This window comes from Sinocyclocheilus grahami, unplaced genomic scaffold (assembly GCF_001515645.1).
Source record: "Sinocyclocheilus grahami isolate Dianchi unplaced genomic scaffold, SAMN03320097.WGS_v1.1 scaffold153.1, whole genome shotgun sequence".
Taxonomy (NCBI): Eukaryota; Metazoa; Chordata; class Actinopteri; order Cypriniformes; family Cyprinidae; genus Sinocyclocheilus; species Sinocyclocheilus grahami.
Window position 1 is genome coordinate 961,083 of NW_015505332.1, and position 25,450 is coordinate 986,532.

Genomic DNA, 25,450 nt, shown 5'->3' on the forward strand with positions numbered 1-25,450 from the left:
GCCCCGGCTGCGCGAGCTCCGCTCCTTATTAATGCTGCTCATTATAATATAAGGCATAATATTGTTTGCTTGTGTAACTGATGTTTGTGCAACTTGCGAGCTCTTTGACGCCCTCCGTATCAATCTCCTCGGAGAAAGACAGGCGGAGCGTCGCGCCCTCTCCCCGGGGGGGAAGTACCGCAGCGCGGGCTTCCGAACCCCGAGAGCGGGCGTCGGATCTGGTGATTAGCAGATCCATACAAGAAACCCACGAGCACATCCGCCGCTCCGCCTCGGCGAAAGCGGGGCCGGCACCGCGAGGAACGCTAGTGAAAGCTCCCTCCTCAAAGAGAGCCCTCTGAGAGCGTGGCAAGGCAGTAACAACTATGCTTCGCTCGCAAGCAAACCACGCACAGGCTGTGTGCATCCCCCCTCGTGATATAACTTTATCTTTGGGCAGGGAGGAACACACAACCTACAACGTGGCCTGCTCTCGCCTTGAAATGCTTTGTCCTTGCATGAGCTTAGACATAGCTGGAGCTTATAGACTTTGGACAGACAACAATAAATAAGACTCACAGAACATAAATCGTGACCGACACACACAGAGAGCTTCGCTGAATGACAGAAAGCTAGCGCCGGTGGCACCTCACGTGCTTTTAAAGCTTCCTGGTCATGACGTCACCCGCTGCGGACGTCTCGCCCATCGTTCGACTGATTACACATATGATTCAGAGCTTGGTATCACTGAAGGCGTTCCCCTAGCGTTTTCCGACGCAGCTCGAGTTCCCGAAGGGGAACCATAAAATTCTGTTACTTGAAATAAAAATAAATGTTAACTAAAATAAAAACTTTACTTATTATTTCATAACTTGATGTACTAAAATAACTAAAACTGAAAACAAAAATTACATGTTACATAAAACCCTAATATAAATAACTCACAAGGAAAAAATAAATCATGTTTAGTGTCAAACAGGTATTACTGGGAATGTCATTACAGTTTTTCATATAAGATGACAAATTACAGTAATTCACAGTAAAATTACATTAAATGTCCTGTTAGATTGATTAGATTTTCACCTTATATAGTAAGGGAACTTAAGAGGTTTTTACCGCAGCATACTGTACCATTAAAATGACAATCATTTTTACAGTGCATGCTATGGTCATAATATGAAAGATACTTTCTAAGCGGCAGAGGCGTCAGTCACGTCTGGCAGCTGATGATCATGTTATAAGAACGCAAGCGCTTCGATAAACAAACAACACTTTCTGAACTCTCCCAGACTTGACGAGCGAAAGTTAATTCTTATCCCCGTCTGCAGAGGCGCAGTGTAGATGCCCTGGCTTTCTTAATATTTCATACTCTGATTACACTTCAAATCACCCTGTAAATCCTCTTAAGGCATGCAGAATTGTTCAGCGTGTGTATGTGTGTGAGGGAGAAAATGAGTGAGAGAAAAAATAAAGATAAAGAGAGAGACAGAGAGAGGTTAGGTACTTATAAACCCTAAAGGCTTGCTTATCTTTCCAGCACATGCATCTTTGTGTCTCTCGTGCATGTCAGTTTTCTATTTTTTAACGCAGCAAAGACAAAGTAAGCTGCACAAGATGCTGTGACAGTGAAAAGACTTTCCCTGAACCGGCTGATGCAATTCACAGCTCTGAGGATATTCCTGTGCAACAACAAAAAGACCCAACGGAACCAACAACAACAACAAAATAAATCATTATAGTCATTATTCATACACTCCGTCAAATCACTGCATATAAAAACAATGTTGTCAATGCAAATTAGCCAATAAGCACAACAACAGCACAACTTTTTGGTGCAACCATAACCTAAAGATACATGTAGGTACATGAAGAATTTCCTGATTCAGCATAAGAAAAACTGTTCCTGGGTCTTCCTCACTATGCATTTGTCTTAATGCATCGGATGGAATATTAAGCACACACATTTTAAATATGGAAATCAATATTAGTCACAGTTATATTTTAGTGATGTTGGCTATGTGCTTTTATTTTGTTAATTTTTTTATTACATATTTTGCATTAAAAAATAAACAAATTCACAAAAAATGAATTAAATAAATCCACAAATAAAATAAACAAATAAATAATATAAATAAATGATCAAACAAACTGTTTTAATAGGTTATCAGTTTATAAGTTTTCCTATGTCCTTTTCCTTTAAAACCTATTTTGACACCCCTCATGTAAAGCCAATACATCACTGATCAATGACTTTAGTTTTTTCCCCCCATCCTGTTAATTTTCTTGCCATTGTGTAAATAATTGCGTCTTAATAAAGATTACGTGTCTGAGCACGTCTGATCATTAAATTACACCAAAAGCATATAAAATTTTTAAAAACGTGCAGAGTTTAAAGGGAACTGCACAGCAGAGATGACTCTTCAATAAGTGAGAGCCGAAAACAACATCTGAATTGACTACTTTATTAACCTACATTGACAAACAGCACCCTCCGTGTGGTCATAAAAACGACTTCAAATAACCCACAGTAAATCTCTCCAAGTGTGGGTCTGCAGTTGACTGACGGCTGTTGAGTTCCTAGAAGGCTAATATGTTAATTAGGCCTAATATTGATCGGACCAACAATTAAATTAAATAAATAAATAAACATACAGCAGGGTTTATTTTTATCAAACATATTTTGTGAAACTGTGATATATGTACAGCTCGATATCATAGTAAAAAAAAAACATATCATCTCTTCGATCGCCAAAAAGAACATGTATCAATACATCAAAACAACGGCACAAATCACTCAAGTGTCATAAGATTAATTATAGCCTACTAATTTTTACCTAAATGCAGGGCACCATTCCATCTAGCACTCACATGTGTGAAGATGAATTTATAAATTACACTGCCATTCAATCTCGTTTCTTCTCAGACCCTTGATTAATAGGTATTTGACCAATATTAAGTTTATGTTCACCTGTTGTCTTAACAAAAAGCAGCTTTGATAATGCACTAATATGTTAAAGTTGATTGGCCTGAATGGTTAGCATGCCTTGCGCCTTCTTCTTCAGTCTCAGACCCAAGCAAAGGACGTTGTGTCATTTGAATACTGATTCTGATTGGTCGGCTTGGTAAAGAATCGAGTCTTTATGCTATCAGCCTATACAATTTGTGTAGTGAAAGTAGTCTGCTCACAGCTGATATTTGCCTTAATTTGCCTTGATTTGTCTTTGTTTTGGGCACATCTCATTTCAAGCATGCTTTTCACTGACCCTGATGATGTCTCCTTAAGAGCCAAGTACATTAACATTTTGGAAAAGAAAAGAAAAAAATAAATAAACGACATTTGTTATGTGAAAAAATATGAGGGGGAAAATTGAAAATAGTTTCAATGGTTTCAAAATGCTTTATTTCACTCTTTGTTTAAATTGTATACTTTTTTATGGTGGATTTTCATATTTAGGTCATTCTATCTACCCCTTCGGGAATAAAATACGTCATAAGTTTAGAATAAAGAAAGAAAGAATGATCTTCAATTAACCAAGAACGTTTTACCTTGACCAAAACCAGTAGAGAGAAAGTTAAAAAAGTAGCGCCATCATGATTCATGATTATATAGAAAGATACTTCATCCACTACAAAAAATGTCTTATTGGATGTCTATAAAGCACAAAAAATATATAAAAAATTCTAGAGAACCAAAAACATCTCAGAGGGAAAAGAGAGAAAGAAGCGGCCCCAACAGCAGGAAGAGACTCTGTTTCAAGCACTGACTGCTGTTACACAGAATTCCTGCACAGCATGTCATCTGAGCACCAGCCATAGACCCCAGAGTATTTAATACACTATTCTCACAGATCATCTCGTTCCCACATCCTTTCGTTTTTATGCCAGTTATACTTTCTGGGAAAGGAAAAAAAACTAGATTGTTATGGTATACATACTACAAAAAAGTAAACAAGCAGTTCTGTTCACGTCGAACATTTTGAATGGAGACTGTATTCACCTGTTATACTGAAGCACTTGTTCTCATCACCTGAACAAGTCACAGTTTTTGAGCAGTCTCTACTAAATAAGTCACAAGCGTAGCACATCTTCCCATTGGAAAATCGTGACATTGCTACACATATTATGATAAGAATGAAAAAGAATAGTAGTTAGTGCAATGCAGAGACTAATCAAAACAGAATTCATTTGAGAACAGATTAACATCAAATTTGTACACTACAAAAATAAAATATGGAATACAACCATTGTAAAATGTCTGTTCGCATATATCTATGTACCTGGTGCCTCTTCAGTGTTGCAGAGGTCAGTGTCACAGCATTGGGGATTGAAGACTGTTTTGTTTTGTCCAAAATGTATGCTGTCAATAACACACAAGGCAGGATCTGTGCAGTTCTTCTTACTGCTATATAATGTACCGCCATCTACACAGACAATAAAAAAACTATATGAAGATTGTGTAAAAATAAAAAAATAAAAACACTCTTCAACTTATATGAATTTTTCATAATCATGTAATGCTCACTGCTGTATATGGTGACGGAGCCACACTGCAGAGGACATTTTGTTAGATTTTGTTTGCATTCTTCAGATGAACTGTATTTGTATTTGCACTGGTAACATCTCAGTGCGAGCACTGAAATATAAAGAGAATGCCATATAAAACACATAAAATCAGTTTTTAACTTTAATTACAATTTTAAATAAAATAAAACAACAAAACTACATACTATTAAAGTTCACAAGTCTTGTTCCTACATATAGAATGACAACAGCAGCAGCAACAACAATGCATATATAAGCATCATGAAATGTTGAATGGTAAACATAAATAGATAAACAACTAAATCATAGTATACCTGTGGAGAAAGAAACGGTGATGAGAACCAGAGTGATGAACAGTTTCATGGCTGGAAGATCCGAAGAAAACCAAATAACTGGGTAAAATCAGTATGTGTCTGATTTCCAGAGGTGTACTGTAGTTTTTGAATTATATCTGTTCCAAATTGTAGCTAAGTAGGCAGCAGCATAATTATGCTGAAATCTAAGGCAAATCTAAGATTTTGTATTCAGTATGTTTGCAATTCAAATTAGGCACATTTGGAAGAAAAGGAAGAAAGACAGAATATTCAAATGGATGTATTTACTGGAACTGTTCATGTCAGGTTATCATTATTCCAACATCAGAACACCAACAAAGACACCCTAGGCCTATTAGATAAGCGTCTCTAGTTTGATTGCTGCATTTGAACTTTTATGCACATTCAGCTTTGAGTTGAGATGTTGAATGATGATCTGAAGCATACGGAGGCAAATTTGCCTTTCAAAACAGCTGAAAGTAAGATGTTCAATCAAACAAGCACTTTATTGTTCCTACAAGGATGCATTGCACATTGACACTGTACCAGAAACATAATCATTGATTATGATTATTCATATTTTGCATAATTTCTTTTTAAAATGATTCTGAGATATCATCATTACAGCTTGCAAATATCAAGATATCTGATGCTATGTCAGGGAAGAAGGTTAATTTGTTCCTCACACTTGAAGGTCTCTGAGTCCGGGCTGAGGTGATAACATTTCAGATCACTGTTAATACTTCATAGCCTTTCTCTGTCACCTTTATCACACAAAAATGGGTAAATGGCGCCATCTGGATGCATGGAGGGAGGGAAATTTAACCGCGGGTCACGACTGAAAACAACAGAAGTAAAACACATAACATACAGCGTTTCTTGTTCGTTTTCTTGGCTAGAAGTCGTTTGATAGGAACTGTAGGAAAATATTTCACTTCAAACCAATAACTGATTTTGATCAAACATAGGCCTAAGTGGCAAGTATCCGTAGTCAGACATACAGTAAATACAGTAGGCTGTAGGCCGACCTAGTCTATATGTGACCGTGGAGCACAAAATCAGTCTCAAGTCGCTGGGGTACATTTGTAGCAATAGCCTAAAATACATTGTATGGGTCAAAACTATTGATTTTTCTTTTATGCCAAAAAATCATTAGGACGTAAAGATCATGTTCCATTAAGATATTTAGCAAATTTCCTACTGTAAATATATGAAAACTTAACTTTTGATTAGTAATATGCATTGCTAAGAACTTCATTTGGACAACTTTAAAGGCGATTTTCTAAATATTTCAATTTTTTTGCACCCTCAGATTCCAGATTTTAAAATAGTTGTATCTCGGCCAAATATTGTCCTATCCTAACAAACCATACATCAATGGAAAGCTTATTTATTCTGAAAAAATTTGAAAAAATGACACTTATGACTGGTTTTGTGGTCCAGGGTCACATATTAGACGTCCTTCAAACATTTTTATGACATTTAGAAAGGTTACCATACAGGCTACTATCACATCTGATGCTTAAACGAATCATCATATCAAATGTAGCCTATTTAAAACACAAGCTTATTATAATAAAACATTAGGCCCATTAAAAATACATAAACAAAAAGATAGATGCTCTGAGTGAAGACTCACATATAAAATAAAAATAAATCTGTTTAGCCTACTACGAACCATCCGAACGAATCGGTTATCTCAGATAAATCGTGTAGCCTACATCATTCCGTTCATATCTTGTTTGAAACAGGTCGTACAGGTTTCACAGCTGACGTGTTTGAATCACGTTTAAAGATATTCTGACACATTTTGTTCAGTCACAGAGATTATCCTAAAGAGAGAGAGAGAGAGAGAGAGAGAGAGAGAGAGAGAATATAGCCTAAGTTTGTAGAGTAGATTTAGAACCTGGTGGCTTCTAAGAACACTTTGAGCGTTTAATTGATTTTTGAACCTGTTCACTGAAACAAGCTCAGATAAATCAGGCTCATCATGTCAGAAACAGGCTGGACAGATAGGTCGGGCATGTTCCACAAAAAAAAAAACACTCAGAAAGAGACAGAGCTTCAGTCTTGCAGATCACACTTCTAACCCAACACTGACAGACACAGTGGTTCATGCTTTTAGAGTTTGTACATGTTTACAGAAGAAAGAAATTCATTTACAGAGCATAATTTGGACTCTTTTTAATCATCGTTTGTGCATTAGTTATTTAGTCAATAGAAAATGACAACTCAAAGCCGGATTTTAATTAAAGGAGGAAAGGTGGTAAATGTGGATTTCTCGGAGATGACAGACGTGTATATTGAAGATGGAGTTATCAGTGCAGTTGGCTCAGATCTGCAGGTAGCAGCTGGCACACGGGTCATCGATGCCACAGACAGACTCATGCTGCCGGGTGGAATAGACACTCACACACACATGGAGCTGTCATTCATGGGCACCACAGCTGTGGATGACTTTCATACCGGTACCAAGGTAAATGCAAATGATGAAATATGTTTTGTGCATCCATTATCGTTCATAAACTCATTTGAATTAATCATTTTAAGTTTTGAAATGAAATATAAACATTTAAACTAAACACAATTACTGTCTGGAGCCCCTATAAAACTCACTAGTCTCATGATTTTAACTGATGTCATGTTTGTTAGCAGCTCATTTGGGAAAATCCATTATTGAAGGTTGTATATTTAAAACTCTGATCGACCCACTCGAATGCATTACTCATTGTTCCTTAGTTTCCCCTCTTTACTGTGACAAATTTACAGTATTTTTGCAAATTTCACCTGCAGCATACTGACATAGTCACGTAAATGTCTTACAATCACTCGAATGCCATCTGATGCATCAACTATTAACAGAACTGTACAAAATATAAAAGAAAAAAGTTTTCTTTCTTTTTTTTAGCATATTTTATACATCAGGTCTTTATGTCCCATATAGTGATATTGTGAAAATATGGAGCTCATACTTGAGGATAAAATGCACATCAGTATTATTCAGAGGGTGAAACTGAGCAAAAATATTTGCATTTTGGTGCAGATATTTATATATATATATATATATATATATATATATATATATATATATATATGGGCAAAAAGTAAGATGAAATATTGATAACTTGTAATGTGCATCAGTGGGATGTTAAAGAGACAGCAGCCTAATAAACACTCTGCCTGTCATTAATGTTAATCAAAGAACAAAAGAAAATCATTCACTGATCTTGACTGAATATATTTAATAACTTTAATTGTTTAATCTATATTCTATTTATGAAAAGAAAACTATGCAATGTTTTTAAACTTTTAATTACAGTTTCTGTACCTGAAATTTGGTTCAGTTGTATTTATTTATGCTATTGCTTATTGGTTTGTCTGTTCCTATTTTATTACTGACTGTTTACTTGTCTTCTTACTTGTCACTTTAATATTTGAAATTTATATTAATGTAGTTGCTGTGGTATTTTTTTAAAAGCATAGGCAAAATTCCTCTTGCAGTGTTATGTAGGCTGCTGATTTTTGCTCATGTTATTCAGCTGCAACAGAATGCTTTGTAAAAAGACACAGAATGTTTGACATCTAAATGTTTGACTTAATTTTTTCACATTGGATTTTTTTTTTATCTTATTGGAATCGAAACTAGGAATCGATAAGCAGAATCGGAATCGGAATTGATCAAATTCAAACGATACCCAACCCTAGATGTAACTAGAGAGTTAATTTTTAATAAAGAGTGTTGATGTTCCATTGCTTTGCTAGCTACATAATACCATGTGTCCACAGGCCGCAGTCGCAGGAGGCACGACCGTGATCCTGGACTTTGTCATCCCACAGAAGGGGCGTTCATCTTGGAAGCCTATGAGCTGTGGAGAACAACGGCTGACCCCAAAGTCTGCTGTGATTACTCCCTTCATATGGCAGTAACCTGGTGGGATGACACTGTATGGCTACTGTGTCATGTTAGTCTTAGAGTGGTCAGAGTTCATTGAAGCAGTTTATTATGATACGCCACTAAAAGTACATATTTAGGCAATTTATAAAGAATTTCAATGAAATACATTTGGCCATCCTGACATTCTTAGAACAAATCACATGACGAATACAAACATGTGAAATATAATAATTCCACTGGAGGGCAGCACATACATAAATGAGTTAAAGCTGTATTTTAGGTTGGCTATGTTTTTCACTAGCTTCAGAAAGACTATGGTATAAATCATGCATCCAAAACACAACAGAACAAAACACTATTTCCTCTCTCTTTCTCTTAAATGAGAATTAACCTTAAATTAAATTCTTAAAGACTAACTATAGTCTCTCAGTATTCACACTCATGCTTCCAGCATTCACACAGTCTCCTTTACTCTTTTCCCTTCCCCAAAACCAACAAACTAAGGGTTTTTAAAGCCTCTTAGTAAACTGTAACGCCTGCCTTCACTAATTATCCAAATGCAAATTAATTAACCTATTAAATTGGGTTTTACATTCCAAACAGCACCAGAAGAGGTTGGCACACACACAGAGAGAGAGAGAAGCCCAAATTATAAAGCCAAAATGTAAAGGTGTTTTTCTTGTACAGACAACAACACAGTCAAAATGATCTCTGTTCACACAGATTGTGAAAACGACTTAAAATACCGTATTATAAAAAAAGTTGGGACAGGTAGCAATAAGAGGCAGGAAAAGTTAAATGTACATATAAGGAACAGCTGGAGGACCAATTTGCAATGTATTAGGTCAATTGGCAACATGATTGGGTATAAAAAGTCTCTCAGAAGTCAAGATGGGCAGAGGATCACCAATTCCCCCAATGCTGCGGCGAAAAATAGTGGAGCAATATCAGAAAGGAGTTTCTCAGAGAAAAATTGCAAAGAGTTTGAAGTTGTCATCATCTACAGTGCATAATATCATCCAAAGATTCAGAGAATCTGGAACCATCTCTGTGCGTAAGGGTCAAGGCCGGAAAACCATACTGGATGCCCGTGATCTTCGGGCCCTTAGACGGCACTGCATCACATACAGGAATGCTACTGTAATGGAAATCACAACATGGGCTCAGGAATACTTCCAGAAAACATTGTCGGTGAACACAATCCACCGTGCCATTCGCCGTTGCCGGCTAAAACTCTATAGGTCAAAAAAGAAGCCATATCTAAACATGATCCAGAAGCGCAGGCGTTTTCTCTGGGCCAAGGCTAATTTAAAATGGACTGTGGCAAAGTGGAAAACTGTTCTGTGGTCAGACGAATCAAAATTTGAAGTTCTTTTTGGAAAACTGGGACGCCATGTCATCCGGACTAAAGAGGACAAGGACAACCCAAGTTGTTATCAGCGCTCGGTTCAGAAGCCTGCATCTCTGATGGTATGGGGTTGCATGAGTGCGTGTGGCATGGGCAGCTTACACATCTGGAAAGGCACCATCAATGCTGAAAGGTATATCCAAGTTCTAGAACAACATATGCTCCCATCCAGACGTCGGCGCTTTCAGGGAAGACCTTGCATTTTCCAACATGACAATGCCAGATCACATACTGCATCATTTACAACATCATGGCTGCGTAGAAGGAGGATCCGGGTACTGAAATGGCCAGCCTGCAGTCCAGATCTTTCACCCATAGAAAACATTTGGCTCATCATAAAGAGGAAGATGCGACAAAGAAGACCTAAGACAGTTGAGCAACTTTTTTGTTCAAAACGGTGTTGTGTAAATGCCCCCTTACATTGAATGACAGGGTATTGACATTGAGCTCTCTTACTCTCAGTAAGCAACAACCTAGTAACAACCCACAACATTAGCATAGCAACCACTTCCCAGTAACATCCTAGTAACCACATATGAATGCACTAAAAACAACTCTAACTAAAGACACCTTAACAACTACAGTATATAAGAAAGCACTAAAGATATTCAGAACATCTTAGGCACCCCATAGCAATGCCTTGGCAACCACCTATGACACTAGAGCCAGATAACAAAACAAGAATGCATTAAAACATCCAGAACACCTTAGCAACAACATATGAATGGCCTGGCAACCACAAACAAAAACCTTAGCATTGTGGCAGTGAGTTTTGCAAGGCAAGCATCACTCCTTCTGTTTTCTATATATAGTATATAACTATATACTATTCTTTTTCTGCTTGGCGAGCTCTGCTATTTCTTTCAGAAATGCTATATATTATTAAGAATCTATAAATTATAGTTGCTAAATCTGAAGAATTTTATGCTGATGTCGTCTGCTTAAATACAGTACTGTCTTGGTCTTACTGTGAACACTTTATTAGGGCGTGCTATTCCAAATAAAAATAATAATTTGCTTCTCCTTTGAAAAAACTTGTCTACCATTTAAAAGTTTGGTCCGTAAGATTTTTCATTGTTTTTGAAAGAATTCTTCTGTTATGCTCACCAAGGCTGCATTTCTTTGATGAAAATAGAGTAATATCAGTGAAATATTTGTAATTTTGAAAGAATTTTTTTTAGAACTGTATTTTAATACATTTTAAAATGTAATTTATTCCTGTGATGCATGAATTTTGAGCAACCATTACTTTAGTTTTCAGTGTTACATGATCCTAATATGCTGATTTGGTTTTTGATTTTGAAGAAACATTTCTTATTATTAGTGCTGCTTTAATTATTATCGCGATTAATCACATCCAAAATAAAAGTTTTTGTTTACATAATATATGTGTGTGTACTGCGTATAACACGTGCATGTATCAGAATCAGAATAAATATATTTATGTATAATATAAAATATAAGAATATAAATATATAAGTGTACTATATACATGTAAATATTTTAATAAAATATATAGTCTATGTGTGTGTATACTATTTATATATACATACACAGTACACATACATATATTATGCAAACAAAAACTTATTTTGAATGCGATTAATCGCGATTAATCATTTGACTGCACTACTTATCAATGTTGAAAACAGTTGTGCTGTTTAATATTTTTTGTCTTTTTCAGGATTCTTTGATTAATAGACATTGGAAGACATTGGCTTCCTGTCTTTTTTAGAATTCAGTTTAAGATTTTACTTATTGTTTTCAAAGCTCTTAATGGACAAGCCCCATCTTATATTTCTGATCTTATTTATTTGCATTCAATGCCTACATCTCTCAGATCCGCTAATAAAGCTCTATTACATGTCCCTCGGTCACGACTTAAATTAAAAGGAGACAGAGCCTTTGCAGTCGCTGCTCCACGTTTGTGGAATCAGTTGCCATCTGACATTAGGAGTGCTTCTTCTGTTTCTATTTTCAAGTGCAGACTTAAGACACATTTTTACTCTCTTGCCTTTCCGGGCTATTAATTGAATGTGAAACTGTTGTTATTGCCGATATCATTTTTTAAATTATTATTATTATTATTATTATTGTTATTTTAAATTTTACTTTATTTTAGAATTTGCTGTATTTTATTATTGGTTTTGTTCAGCACTTTGGTCAGTGTAATGCTGAATTTTAAATGTAAATAAAACGTACTTACTAATAGAAAGTTCAAAACAGCATTTATTTGAATTAGGAATAGTTTGTAACATTATAAACTTTACTGTCACTTTTGATCAATTTAATGCATCCTTGCTGAATAAAGTATTCCATTTGTTTAAAAAATACCTACCTAGCTAACTAACTAAATAAATCTTACCCTAAGTTTTTGAACAGTAGTCTATAATAAAATACAAGTCCCATCCTACTTTAATACTGTTTCACTCAAAAAATGGTCAGATTGTAGATTTAAAATGTGGAATGAACATCATTTAATGTTGATTTTATTAAGTTTGGACTAAGGTTAGCTGGTTTTGACACCTTTGAATTGATGTTGTTTGAGTTTTACATTTCTAAACCTGTTAATTAAACACTCAATATTGATCCTTTATCAATCATATTGATTGTTTCTCGTTAGGTCGAGTGGTGTTTGGAGAGCCCGTTGCGGCTGGACTGGGCACAGACGGCACTAACTATTGGCATAAGGATTGGGCTCATGCTGCTGGTTTTGTCATGGGCCCACCTTTGAGACCAGACTCCAGTAACCCTAGATATCTGATGGACCTGCTGGCCAAGTACGTCATTATTTACTTACATTTACATCCAAACTCGAATTACTTTCTTTTCTTCCATACAATACAAAAGGTCATGCATGCAAGATTAAAAAAAGAGAATATTAAAACATCAAGAATGATGAGATGATAATGTGCATTATCTTACAGTGATGATCTAAGCGTGACAGGAACAGATAACTGCACATTCTCAGTGTGCCAGAAAGCCCTTGGGAAAGACGACTTTACCAAAATCCCAAACGGAGTCAATGGTAATGAAGATAGGATGTCTGTTATATGGGAAAAGGGAGTGGTCAGTGCTATCTATCTATCTGTCTATCTATCTATCTATGTGTAATGCTGACCTTTAGCTTTCTCATTCTTGGATGTGAGGTACAGCGATCACAAAAATAACTCACAATTTGTGGTTTTATTTTCCCCAGCACAGCGGAAAAATGGACGAAAACCGGTTTGTAGCTGTCACCAGTACTAACGCAGCAAAAATCTTTAACCTTTATCCTCGAAAAGGGAGAATTGCTAAAGGCTCTGATGCAGACCTGGTCATATGGGACCCAGAGGCCACCAGGTAACTTACAGCAGCCTAGAATACATGTGACCTCATTTACATGCTCTAATGAATAATGAGCCCTGTTTCAATGTGCAGACATACCTAACAGCCAGACATTCAATACGAAGACAAAATCTACTTTTTTTTTAAATAGAAGGCTGCAGCTGTGACATCAAAACCCAGAAAACTAATTCAAAATTCAAAAATAAGGTCCGTGGTAAACATAACTTGACGAGACTTGGCCGTTTTGTTGTACAGTGTAAACTGCACACATAGTTACTTATTACAAACATACAAGTAAAAAACTGCTTCGCAAGCTGCATTTTCAGTATGGGTGTATGTATTTTTACATTGTAGAGCAAAACATCCAAGTATTGTCAGTTTAGATTTACCGCAGACCTCATTTTATTTGTAAATTGAAAAACCACATTATAAAACCCATAGGAAAATCTCAAGGGATCTTATGCATTTCTGTAACATTTTTATACGCATCGTCTTTAAAGAAAACAAAATCATTCTGCATGATACTTAACATGACATTTTCAAAATCAAAGCCTTATTGTTACACAGTACACTCTAAAAAATGCTGGGTTTTTTCACCCCAACTTTGGGTCAAATATGGCCTAACCCAACTTTTTGGTTAAACATTTAATGTAAACATTTAACCCAACGGTTGGGTTAGTCCATATTTGACCCAAAGTTGGGTTGAAACAACCCAGCATTTTTTAGAGTGTAATGTAGCATAAAGTTTTGACTGTATAATTCAAAATCCAGCCTTCTCATTTCATGGGCTTCAGCTTTTACATATCTTCATTTCATGAGCGCTTGAGTTTATTTGTAATTGAAGAAAGTCAGCAATGTTTGAGCTTTTTACATCACTTTAATTGCTATGTTTTTTTGTTATTCAGCTGAAATGAGCCAATCTACTTGACATATTTTAAAAATGAAAAACCTCTTTAGTCACATATTTGGACCTGACATAAATAGTCAAATAAATCGGTTTGCTTTAAAGCTAAAAACGCTTTGAAATGTAATGTCTGTAGGTTCAAATACTTGGGATGTTAAGCATGTTTCTGCATGAATGGGGTCATACAGGTTCTATAGGTACTGAGGCAGATGTTGCCATGACAAAGCATTAATACAGCGGATTGGCTGCAAAGACGTGACCATAAATGGAAAAACTGAAGCGTTCTTCCTGCTCAAACACATCGTTTTTAAAGCGCATGCATGAGAGGAGAGGACGGAAACAGTAGACGGCCGTGGGTCTTATGTAATTGGGCCACGTTGCTGCTCCTTTCCCCCGTGAATCTGGGCTAGCTCCCTCTAGGCAAATAACCAACCGCTGATGTGAGTAAAGCAATGAGGAGCAATGTGCTGAAATTTAGCGCATAGCAGCGTTGCATTAATAAGAACTGAGCACTTGTGTAAGACGTGCTAATAAGAGACCGGTGACGTTTCTGGGTCCATATTAGACAATTAGGGTCAACTGGATGCATGTTCTTAGTGGAAAATAATGGAAAGCAAGACAGTTGTCCACGATACTTGCATCAAGCTACACTTTAAGATAAGTTTAGATTTAAAGCTTCTCCTAATTGGACCTCACATTTGATTGGACTGACAGTTAATTTAACTGTGAAATTGCATGATTATCCATCCTTCAGATAATTATTTGGATAAAGTGTTATGATTTGACCGCCTGTAAGGGTTAGCCTATTCCTAGGCACCAAAACACCACTGTTCAATAAGTTATTACAATTATTAATATTATTACAGTAAATAATTTATCCACCAGCTAAACGATGTGATGTCTAACTTCGAAACTGCATAAATAACAATTGTTTTCAAAGTGGAATTCCGAACATGCCCCTCGTCAGCCATTGATGAACAAAGCCAAAGCACAGGTTGTTAAAAAACAAATAAGGACATTTTCATAGCTCCAATCAGTGTTCATAGTTTTCGAGAAAATTAAGAGTTTTCAAGACAACCTGTGATATTTAGAAAGTATTTTAACACCGAAAATGTTACATATTTCAGCTTTACCGAAGTTCATACAGCAATATAGAGTGTGTGGTCAGCTTTATAATCATTTTACAAACCAAGAAGTCTGTGTTTTTCTGCAAGCAACTTAACAAATTAAAAATGAATTGTAAAAGAGAAACTGTCAGAAAAAAAGCTCTCAGAAGATAAGAATGAGTTTACAATATTGTAGGCAATATATTTCAAGCAGTACAACCTTTACCCTCAATTTTGGGACTGTAGCATTCATCATTTTGAAATGCTGGAATAGTTATTGTCTTTCACAGCAAAATAGTTGCAAAAATAAAAAGCATGAAATGCATGAAATGGTATAGTGCACAAGGTATGCAATTTTTATTCATAAATCAATTCATGGAAACGTGTATAGACAAGTTCTTAGTCAAGCTGAATACGGTATTAAAATGAATGTCCTTTGTACAATGTCAGTTGATGGAATCCATAACTTTTACTATCTTTCTAAATTAGCTTTTTAAGATGATAGCGGTCATGTTAATTGGAAAACTCTTGTTTTTGCTGGTTTGACTCAGTGCGGGAGACAGATGGCCACTCAGAGCTCATTCTTTGAACTGTGCTGATACAGCAATAGAATGGTTAAAAAAAAAAGCTGAATATGGGAAACAACAGATTTGGGCTGAAAAACTGTAGTGTGCCATTTTACACACTGTAAATGGGCTCAGAGGTCCTTCTGCTGATTTATTAAAGTAATTTGTTTTAATATATTACGAATAGGGCTGGGCAATAGCCCACAGTGCATGCTAATAATAATAATATATTAATTTTATTATTATTTTTGACCTTATAATAAATGTATTTATTTATTTATTTATTTACACACAAACTTAATAGTTTACTTTATATATAAATGTAAGTTAGTAAGTCAATTTGCATAATCTTGTATAAGCTTATGTTGTTTTTAGGGTGATTTCAGCAAAGACTCACCAGCAGGCTGTGGACTATAACATTTTTGAGGGAATGCTGTGTCATGGGCTTCCAGTGGTCACAATCGCCAGGGGGAAGGTGGTTTATGAAAATGGGCAACTGTTCACAAAGCCGGTCATGGGACGATACATCCCATGGAAACCCTTTCTGAATTTGTGTATAACAGAATTAATCAGCGGGAAAAGGTAGGACAAGTTTGGGCTCTGCTCTAAGGCTGCCCAGCATCCTCTAAAATTTTGAAATGTGCTGTAGAAACTGAGGCTATTTTCTTAGGTTGGAAAGCCCTGTGCTGTGTGCAGAGAACCATACACTGGAGAAATAATATTCATAGCCCCAAAAAGATCCTGAATCAGGAAAAAAAATGTTTTATAAGGGTGTTTTATAAGATGAATTTGCAGTATACTCTTAAAAACGAAGACTCCAGTTATGACCAAAAAAGGGATTTGCCATAGAAGAAACATTTCAAGCTTCACAAAGAACTTTTTAGTTCTGTAAAGAACCCAGAAACCACTGAACTGCTCTGGAGAACCCAAAAATCTATACACTCAACTCAAGAACCATCTACAGTGAAAAAAAATGGTGCTGCAAGGAATGACTGAAGGACCACTTATGCATTAGTGATGAACAATGATCAATTCTGATATTCTCCTGTTTTGTGTTTTGAATCACCCCCCAAAAATGTCGTACAGTATTGTCAAAAACACAAATTTTTTTAGCTACAAAATGTTTTAATACATTTTTATATGGTCATGATCAGACTCTGAGAAGACATTTTTTTTTCATGAGAAAAACTACTTTTATTCAGCTAGGATGCAGTAAATTTGATAAAAAGTGAAACGAAAGACATATATATTACAAAATATATATTTCAAATAAATGCTATATACATATATACAAATATATACAAGTAAGTATTAACTGTTTACACCATTGCTCATAAGAAATTTTTCTTGAAAATTAAACTTTACTATCAAAGGAATAAATTACGTAAAATATATTAGAATAGAAATTAGTTATTTTAAATTGTAATAATATTTCACAATGGTACTGTTTAGAGCCTTGGTGAGCAGAAGGTCTTTCAAAATCATTAAAAAATCTTACCAACCCTACACTTTTGAACGGATGTCTACATGCTTTGTATTCTATAAGATACAGGTTTAAAACGTATGCATATGCTCATTGTTCAATGACTTCAACCTCAATCGGAGTCTGTTGAACCCTGAAGAGTGAAATGAAAACCATGGCCCTGGTCACAAACTATGACCACTAGGGCTCCTTGTTCCATACAGCACAAACTGATCACTAGGGTAGAGGTCTGCGCGGGACTGTTTTTTAGTCCCGCTCCCGCAAGGTTCTATTTCGCACCCACCCACTGAGGGCCGTATATTTACCACAGGTACAGCCTGCTCTTGAGCAACGTTATGCACATGCTGCACACAGACCACGCAATTAAAACGCATGACATTTAAAGCATGCAGCGCGTGCATAACAGTCCTGAGCAAGCTGTACCGATGGTCAATAAGAGTAAAGCACAGATATGCTGTTCTAAATGGATGTCGGGAACGGGATATTGTTAGACCGCCCGCTCCCGTTCAAATTACACTAGAGTTACCGACCGCTACCGCGTTTTATTCGGGAATTTAATCCCACAGCGCAAAAAATTTGGTCGGGTCCCGCGGTTCCCACGGGAGAGCCGTGGGAATGCAGACCTCTACACTAGGGCCCCATGGCCTATTATCCATTTGCCATTATCAATTGTCATCACAAACAGAACACCTGCTTTTTGTATACAGTGCAATGCTAGGGTACACTTTTTGATAAAACGGTGTGTGAATGTTGTGTTGTCAACATGTCAAACCTGCAATTATGGCTGATCAACAGACTGATGTGTTGCAAACTTCAAGCATATTTAAACAGCGTTAGGGTTTGTCCTGTGCTTATGGAAAAGTAAGGGGCACCAAAAACTGGGCTGCAATAAAAACAAAAAATTAATTATTTTGCTTATACAATTTACACTGTAACAGTCAAGGCCAAAACATCATCTGCAAGAACTTGAATACAGATGCTTACAGCTACTTATGTTTGATTTCACACATAGTACTTTTTTGTGAAATGTATCACAACATTGCATTTATAACACTATAGTGGCTATCAACACACCTTCTGCTACTGTATGTTTCTGGAGAAGCAAAACTGAAGACTTGTTTTCAGAGAATATATTTTGAATTAAATGCATTATTCTTACCTCACTGTTAATTATAAAAGAATAAATAATACTGAGTGAGGTTTATTCTTAAAGCAAGAAGAACTATTTGAAAATGGGGTAATACATTTAAACTTAATGTATGATAGTCTTTACATCTTGCACACTCAAGAAAATGTATTCTGTTTCAAGGATGTTTGAATATATTTAGAAGAAAACATGTGACCAACCTGCATGGCTAAAGTCTTCAGAGCTCCTTCATGCTCTTCTGCTTTAGTTTTGCACCGCTTTCTTAAAATCTTTGCATGTAGATAGGCAGCTCTTTTCTCCGCGACTTCTGAGAAAAACTGCTCAGATAGCACAACTCTAAGCTGGACCATCTGTGATGAAAGAAGAATCAGAACAACCAGCAAGGCCAGGACGACAGACAGAGGAACCAGAGACTGATAGAGCCACAGTTCCGGTTCAGGCAAACACTTCTTCTCAAACAGAGACACCGTGTAGGAAAAGTTTGCCCCTTTTGCATTTTCACCAACAGGTAAACCTAGAAATAATGTGGCCTCCTTTGAAAACAAAGGAGAAATGGAAAGAAAAGAATTAGATGAAATTCAGACATCAATTACTAACCCTCTGGAATTGTGTGACTTTCTTCCTTTCTTCTGTAGAACACAAAAATAAAAGATACAGAACGCAGAACGCTGTGGTCCAATCAACATTGGGCCCCATTGCCTTTTTTTTTGCTTTTTGGTTCCAAAGAAAGAAAGTCATACAAGTTTGGAACGACATGAGGGTGAGTAAATTATGACATTTTCATTTCTGCATGAATTATCCCTTTAAACCTACAGAAATGAAGATATTTGTGCCCTTACGAAAATTAACCATGGTTTTACTACAAATAAAACAAAAGAAAACATGGTTACTATAGTTAAACCATGGTAACCACAAATTACCCATGGTTTTGCAACACTAACCATAGTTTAATCATGGTATTTGTAGTAAAACTGTGGTTATACAAATGGCAGTCAATACGCCAAAAAACCATGGTTACTACAATTTTACTATAATAAAACCATGGTTAATTTTCGTAAGTTCACACAGCTGCAGAATACATTTGTCTTTTCTTTAGTTTACACACAATTCAGTTTTGAATGAGAATGAAACTGGATTCTAAGTGACTGCATTTACCAAAACAAGAACAAGAACAATACTACATTCATAAACAGTAAAATACATTGCCATTCATGGATATAGTTAAGATGGTTGATTATAAAAGAGTATAAGGATTCTTTGCCTACTGTGCTTTTATACGAAAAATATCTGAGGTTACCTTCACACAACAGAAAAAAACATTTTATAATGATTATTCCTATTTGAAATGCTAATCAATTTTGACAGAAAGTGCAACCGTAATCTATAACCAGATTACAGCACAATATGTTTAGTGCAACAGTTCTGTTCACACTCAGTTCAGATATAGAAAAAAACGAAGGATTGTTCCCAAAATCCGTAAAAAACAATACTGCAACTTCTTTGTTTACCTGAACTTTTATTCCCACAGGAACACGAAGTGGCTCCAGTTCCCCGAGTCGCTTGCTCAGAACTACAATAAGCCAGTAAATCAGGGCGTCTAGACTGATAAACACCAGCCAGGTGAGACAGTGAGTGAATATGGGAAGACTGAACTTGATCATGGCTTTCCACCGCCGACCCGTCGGACGAATGGATGGAGTCACTACATAAAGTTCCGATTCGTTTTTGGTCAGCGGAAGGACATACGGTTTTCCCATTTCCCTTTGCCGCTCGTCAAAACAACGGAAAGTTTTTGTGATGTATTGGTTGTTGTATCTTTTGTCTACGTGGAATCTTCTCAGGTATAGAGCAGTGAGGAGTACAAGAAGTAAAAGACCTAATGTTGGAGACAATATCTTTCCTATTGAAGACAAAGTGTTGGTCAGTGCTAACAAATTTTGCGTGGTCTGGTTTAAAACCTGTTCTGCCTCGGTGAGGTACATTTTGAAGTCTTGCGAGTCCACCTTTGCTTTTAGTTTGAAATCTGCATGGTAACTCACTAACTGAAAGCTTGTAAAGTAATTTTTAAGTTGCTTTCCCACCCACTTCAGCATTTTGATATAATTCCCGAGGGGTTCTGTATTAATATCCAATAACTTTTCCTCCAAGTTGCAGAGGAGGCCTTTTGCAAGGAGCCTCATGTTCCGCGACATGTTCTGGATGTTGAAGAAAATCACTGAACTGGTTCCTAAAGTGAGAAGAAGTCTCTTCACTTGTTTCACACCCATTGAGATCAAAATCAAGGCTCCAAAACAGCGAATCCTTTCTGAGAAATACATGGCTGGTGTTACGCTTATACAAAAAACACAAGTAAAGGGAAGCGAGACCTCCTGAGCACATTTGAAGGAAAAGTGGAGGATGAGAAAGAGGAAGGTGCTCAGAATGAGGCTGGTGGTAAAACAGGTCAGCAGGAGGAGAAGTTTTTCCTTCCAGCTTTTTGTGGTGCTGGTCGTGTAGAGACCACATATTCTGGACCAGACCCGTCGTAGTCCTTCTGCCAGTTGATGCAGTTTAGCTTGAATCATCATCGTCCCATTAGCTTGAATCATCATCGTCCCACTAACCTGAAATTACTGGAACAAAGATTTTAAAATCGTTAATGGTTTCATAACTAAATTATTAATTAGCCCTAGAATTTCTGCATTATTTTGATCTATAGTGGCCCCAAAACATACTGTATTTAGACACTTAAATCACACTTTAAAAAAAAAAGAATATAATTTCATTAGATGACAAAACATCAAATCAAGTGACTTTTTTTGTAATACAGCAGCACAAGCATACAAGTAAAACCTTTAACAAAAATACATTTGTTGGGTTTTAGATGATAAAACAATAGATATATTGTTCTATTTGGACATTTTATGGTTTAAACAGCATGGTGAGACTAAGTTCAATTGCAATAAATGGCTCAAAAAAGTGAATTCCGTTTTTGCAGATGTCACGTGGTTACTTTGTTAACTAATTCAATGACATTCAGACATTTGTCAGCGTGGCTTAAGTTATATAACACCAATAGTGCTATCAAATAATTAATCGCATCCAGAATAAAAGTTTTTGTTTACCTAATGTATGTGTACTGTGTTTATTTATTATGTATATATAAATACACACACATACAGTATATATATTTGAAAATATTCACATGTATATACATTTATATTATTATATTTTATATTATATAGAAATATATTTAATATATAAACATTGCATATTTTTCTTAAATATGCATGCGATTGTATTTATATATACATAATAAATATACACAGTACACACTCATATATTATGTAAACAAAAACTTTTTTGGATGCGATTAATCATTTGACAGCACTAAACACCAAAACTTAAATTTGATATTATACTGACTAAAGCAGCAATGAATCTGTTAATACAATTTAGTCTATCTTACAATGCTACATTTGATTTTGTGATGACTTAAACACCCTATCTTCTGATTTGAACAGTCATGCAGGTATTTCACAGTTAACCTATTTTTCAATATTTAACCTACCTTTTATTTGTCCGCAGTCTTGTCAGCTCACGAGTGTGTTGTGACAGTTCAGCATTCATCTTTTTAAAGTAAAACAAGAGGAAGCTGATTTTATCCCTCAGTTGTTCACTTCCTTTTTAGCCATCATCTCAGCACTTACTCATAACCACAGAACAGCACTGACAAAATCCACCTCGTGATTAATGTGTTTTCAGAAAAACCCCAATGCCATTTAGTTGTTTGTGGAAAGCTGCATGCTCGCTTTCTAAGTATGATCATTTTGATAACATAGGAAAACAAAACAAATTTCCCTAGGACAAAATTATAGAACTATTTACAATATAATAACTGAATAAAAAACTGAAATGTATTGTTATTATTACACTTCTGAAACTAATACATTTATATGTATATGTTTGTATACACACTGTACATTACCATTGACATATGCTACAAGACATAATGAAGAGTTTTTCCTTTTTCTCAAATGATTTTTTTTCTATTCACTTTTTAAGTTAAGCTAAAGCTGTATGCATGTGTATGAGTGTGTGTACTTTGTTTTTCATGTCATGTCAAGAAACATTAGAGACGTATTGCTTTTGTTTGCGAATGCTCATTTTCCAGTGTAATATCCATTTTTTATTTTTTAATTTGAAAAATAACTTACATAAATCTCTGTACTCAACCATACTTGACCAAGACATAGCCTTGGCATGAACACATTGCACCAAAAAAAAAAAAGGAAGAAGAAAAAAAAAAACTATATAGAAGGCATTTGAAATAGAACAGAACATACCCCTTTGACATCGTGAGACATTATCCCACTTCCATAAGATTTGACAATATCTAGAGAGTTTGCTATTCAAATTCTGTAGATTGTGACAGACGTACACAAAAATCATTAACAGACTGAACGCTCGATAAAATGATTCATCAGAAAAGTTTATTTTCAAAGGAAGAGGTATAATGTCTCTAAATTAAAACTATGCATTAAAACTATGAAGTTCTGAAAATAGAAAATAAAAAATAAATAGGTCTTGGCTTGTAAATAAACTAACAAAAATATATTAAATGACTTCTACTTTCTTGAAACGAAGAAATAAAAACCAAAGTTATATCGTGTGGCAATATCATCGTCCCGATGTGCATTTCTCTGCAGACAGCATCATGCTCGGAAAACTGTACAGCACAATACTGCCAAAGTCAGTGAGCTGCAGCCGTCTCCGGTAAAAAGATCTCGTGAAATTTTGGGCTCTTTTGTCAGGAATACTGCAGCTCATATTTCCGTAAAGATATAAAAATCCCTGGTCACGTTTTTCCCTTAAATTGGTCAACAAAGTATGATTTTACAAGGTGGAATGTTCATTCGGAATTTTGCCCTTCTGGTCCGTGTGAGACCACTGCCTAATTTTCACTAAAATTCAATTCAGGGTGAAAGGGGGGTAGGGGGATGGGGACAGAGGATCGTCGTCGACATGCACTGTACAAGAAACTGCATTTTTTTTTCTCCAAATATCTTCATCAAAACATGCTGAGTTACTGTAAGATGTGCCAAAGCCATGTTGCCAAAAACCCTTTTCAACATGCTTGTTAAACGAATGAACTTCAAACAATATCCAGACTAAAACTAGAAGAGCTGTGGGAAACGAACAGCCCTGAAAATAAAAATTTAAAGGAGAACTGGAATAATATCAGGGGGAAAATCTGACAATGGAAGCAAGAAGTACAGAGAGTTTACCCTGGGACAAGGGAGAAGTAGAGAAACGTACAATTTGCACATCGTCTTTAGCTTCATAAGGCTTACGCCTTTACAATAATAAATCATAGACATTGATTTTTTTTTCCATCTTTGTCACATGAACAGATTTCTCACTGTAAATAAAATGTTAAGCTTGACAAAAAACAAGGTTTCAAGTTGTTGTTGTTTTTTTTAAATCACACTGTAGCATTCACTCCCCATGAAAATCATGCACTAGTGAAATTTATCTTTAAAAATAATAGAAATTGTTGAAAATGGCTGATCCGGTTCATTTTTTCTTTTTCTTGTCTTTTTTTTGCAAGTAGCAGTCTGAGAAAATGATTTCCTATTCACTTTTTTTTTTATTTTTTTAAGTTCAGCTAAAGTTGTGTCCATGCAACAAAAAAACTCGTCATTTCTTCTTTAGGTTTCATACGGTATCAAGAGAAGTACTTCAATTTGATCTTAAAAGATGATTCAAACCTACATTTCATCTCTGTAATGATCTAGCAGAATCGTATTTGGGGAGTGAGGTGCTTATTCCCACTTCATATTCATGTTTTGTGTGTACATTTCTGGGTCTGTTGGCATGGCTTGACCCAAGGAACACTGTTAGCCCATGTAGATACAAATACATCAACATTAAAAGAAACATAAATGGAAAACAAAAGTCGAAGAGAAGGTTTCTCCCCATTTCAAAACGGGCTTCTGAAGAACTCGACGTGTCAGTTCTCAGTTCAGACTCATCTCCAATGGCTTCAAATAGGTTCTAAAAGCAGGAATTGTGACGTTCCTCAGGCTAAGGAGGCCATTTTCCAGCTTCGTCTCGTCCCTGCCCCCTAGGGGTTGCTCTTTGCGCACAATGTGTGCGGCATTTTTTTTGCGAGCAAAAACAGGACCGCTTTTTTTCACCCCTAAGAAACAAGCTCTGAACACACAACATCAAGCATGCAGTGTTACCGGGGGGACGGGACCTGTCGCAAATCTCAAACTCCACCCAATGGCTGCTACAATAACGCTAGATTTCAGGAAACTGCTACGAGCGACCGAACGGCCCGGACCCGCTGTCGAGGGACGACTGGGAAGCTCTTCTGGTCAACGGGGCCAGGGTTGGGTCGACCAATGAAGAGGGAGGAAACAGCTTGAACCAGCCAATAACCATGTTGGACATGTCCAGATCATCTAAAAGTATCTGAGCGGCTCCCATGAAGGATTTGTGGTCCATACGTCCGTAGTCTCCCCACACAATGATCTACGATGGAAAGAAAATAAACAGCCATCAATATCAAGTCACACTCATACAAAAAAAATTGACAAACTAGTGATAGACAGAGGCCAGGCCTCATAATACAATTTTTAAATGTTAGCTGAGTAAATATTCTGTAAAAAAATGTTGATTTAAATTATTTTAAATGTATTATGTATTATCATTATTTGCTCATATCATTTATTCAATCATTAAAGCATATTTTATGTGACATTGTTTTATATATATATATATATATATATATA

At 36.0% G+C, this 25,450-nt stretch overlaps 2 protein-coding genes, 1 long non-coding RNA gene and 1 pseudogene across 3 annotated transcripts in view; 2 read left to right on the forward strand and 2 right to left on the reverse strand.

Annotated features, from left to right (window-relative positions):
* LOC107592549 (uncharacterized) overlaps nucleotides 1-3,427 on the forward strand; it is an 8,671-nt gene extending 5,244 nt beyond the window's left edge. The window contains exon 3 of the long non-coding RNA XR_001609991.1: nucleotides 3,357-3,427. This is a non-coding gene — a long non-coding RNA (uncharacterized lncRNA). The remainder of the gene's footprint in view (nucleotides 1-3,356) is intronic.
* A 3,632-nt stretch (nucleotides 3,428-7,059) lies between these two features.
* LOC107592503 (dihydropyrimidinase-like) lies at nucleotides 7,060-16,786 on the forward strand (annotated as a pseudogene).
* A 3,146-nt stretch (nucleotides 16,787-19,932) lies between these two features.
* Nucleotides 19,933-21,262, reverse strand: LOC107592504 (dendritic cell-specific transmembrane protein-like). Its single transcript, XM_016282036.1, has 2 exons — nucleotides 20,180-21,262; nucleotides 19,933-19,968 (listed from the first exon to the last, which is right to left on the reverse strand). The coding sequence occupies exons 1-2, from the start codon at nucleotides 21,260-21,262 to the stop codon at nucleotides 19,933-19,935; spliced, it is 1,119 nt and encodes a 372-aa protein (XP_016137522.1).
* Nucleotides 21,263-23,891: 2,629 nt separating this feature from the next.
* LOC107592505 (regulating synaptic membrane exocytosis protein 2-like) overlaps nucleotides 23,892-25,450 on the reverse strand; it is a 167,598-nt gene continuing 166,039 nt past the window's right edge. The window contains exon 25 of the mRNA XM_016282038.1: nucleotides 23,892-25,190. Coding sequence (XP_016137524.1) covers nucleotides 24,975-25,190 — 216 coding nt within the window. The 3' untranslated portion in view covers nucleotides 23,892-24,974. The remainder of the gene's footprint in view (nucleotides 25,191-25,450) is intronic.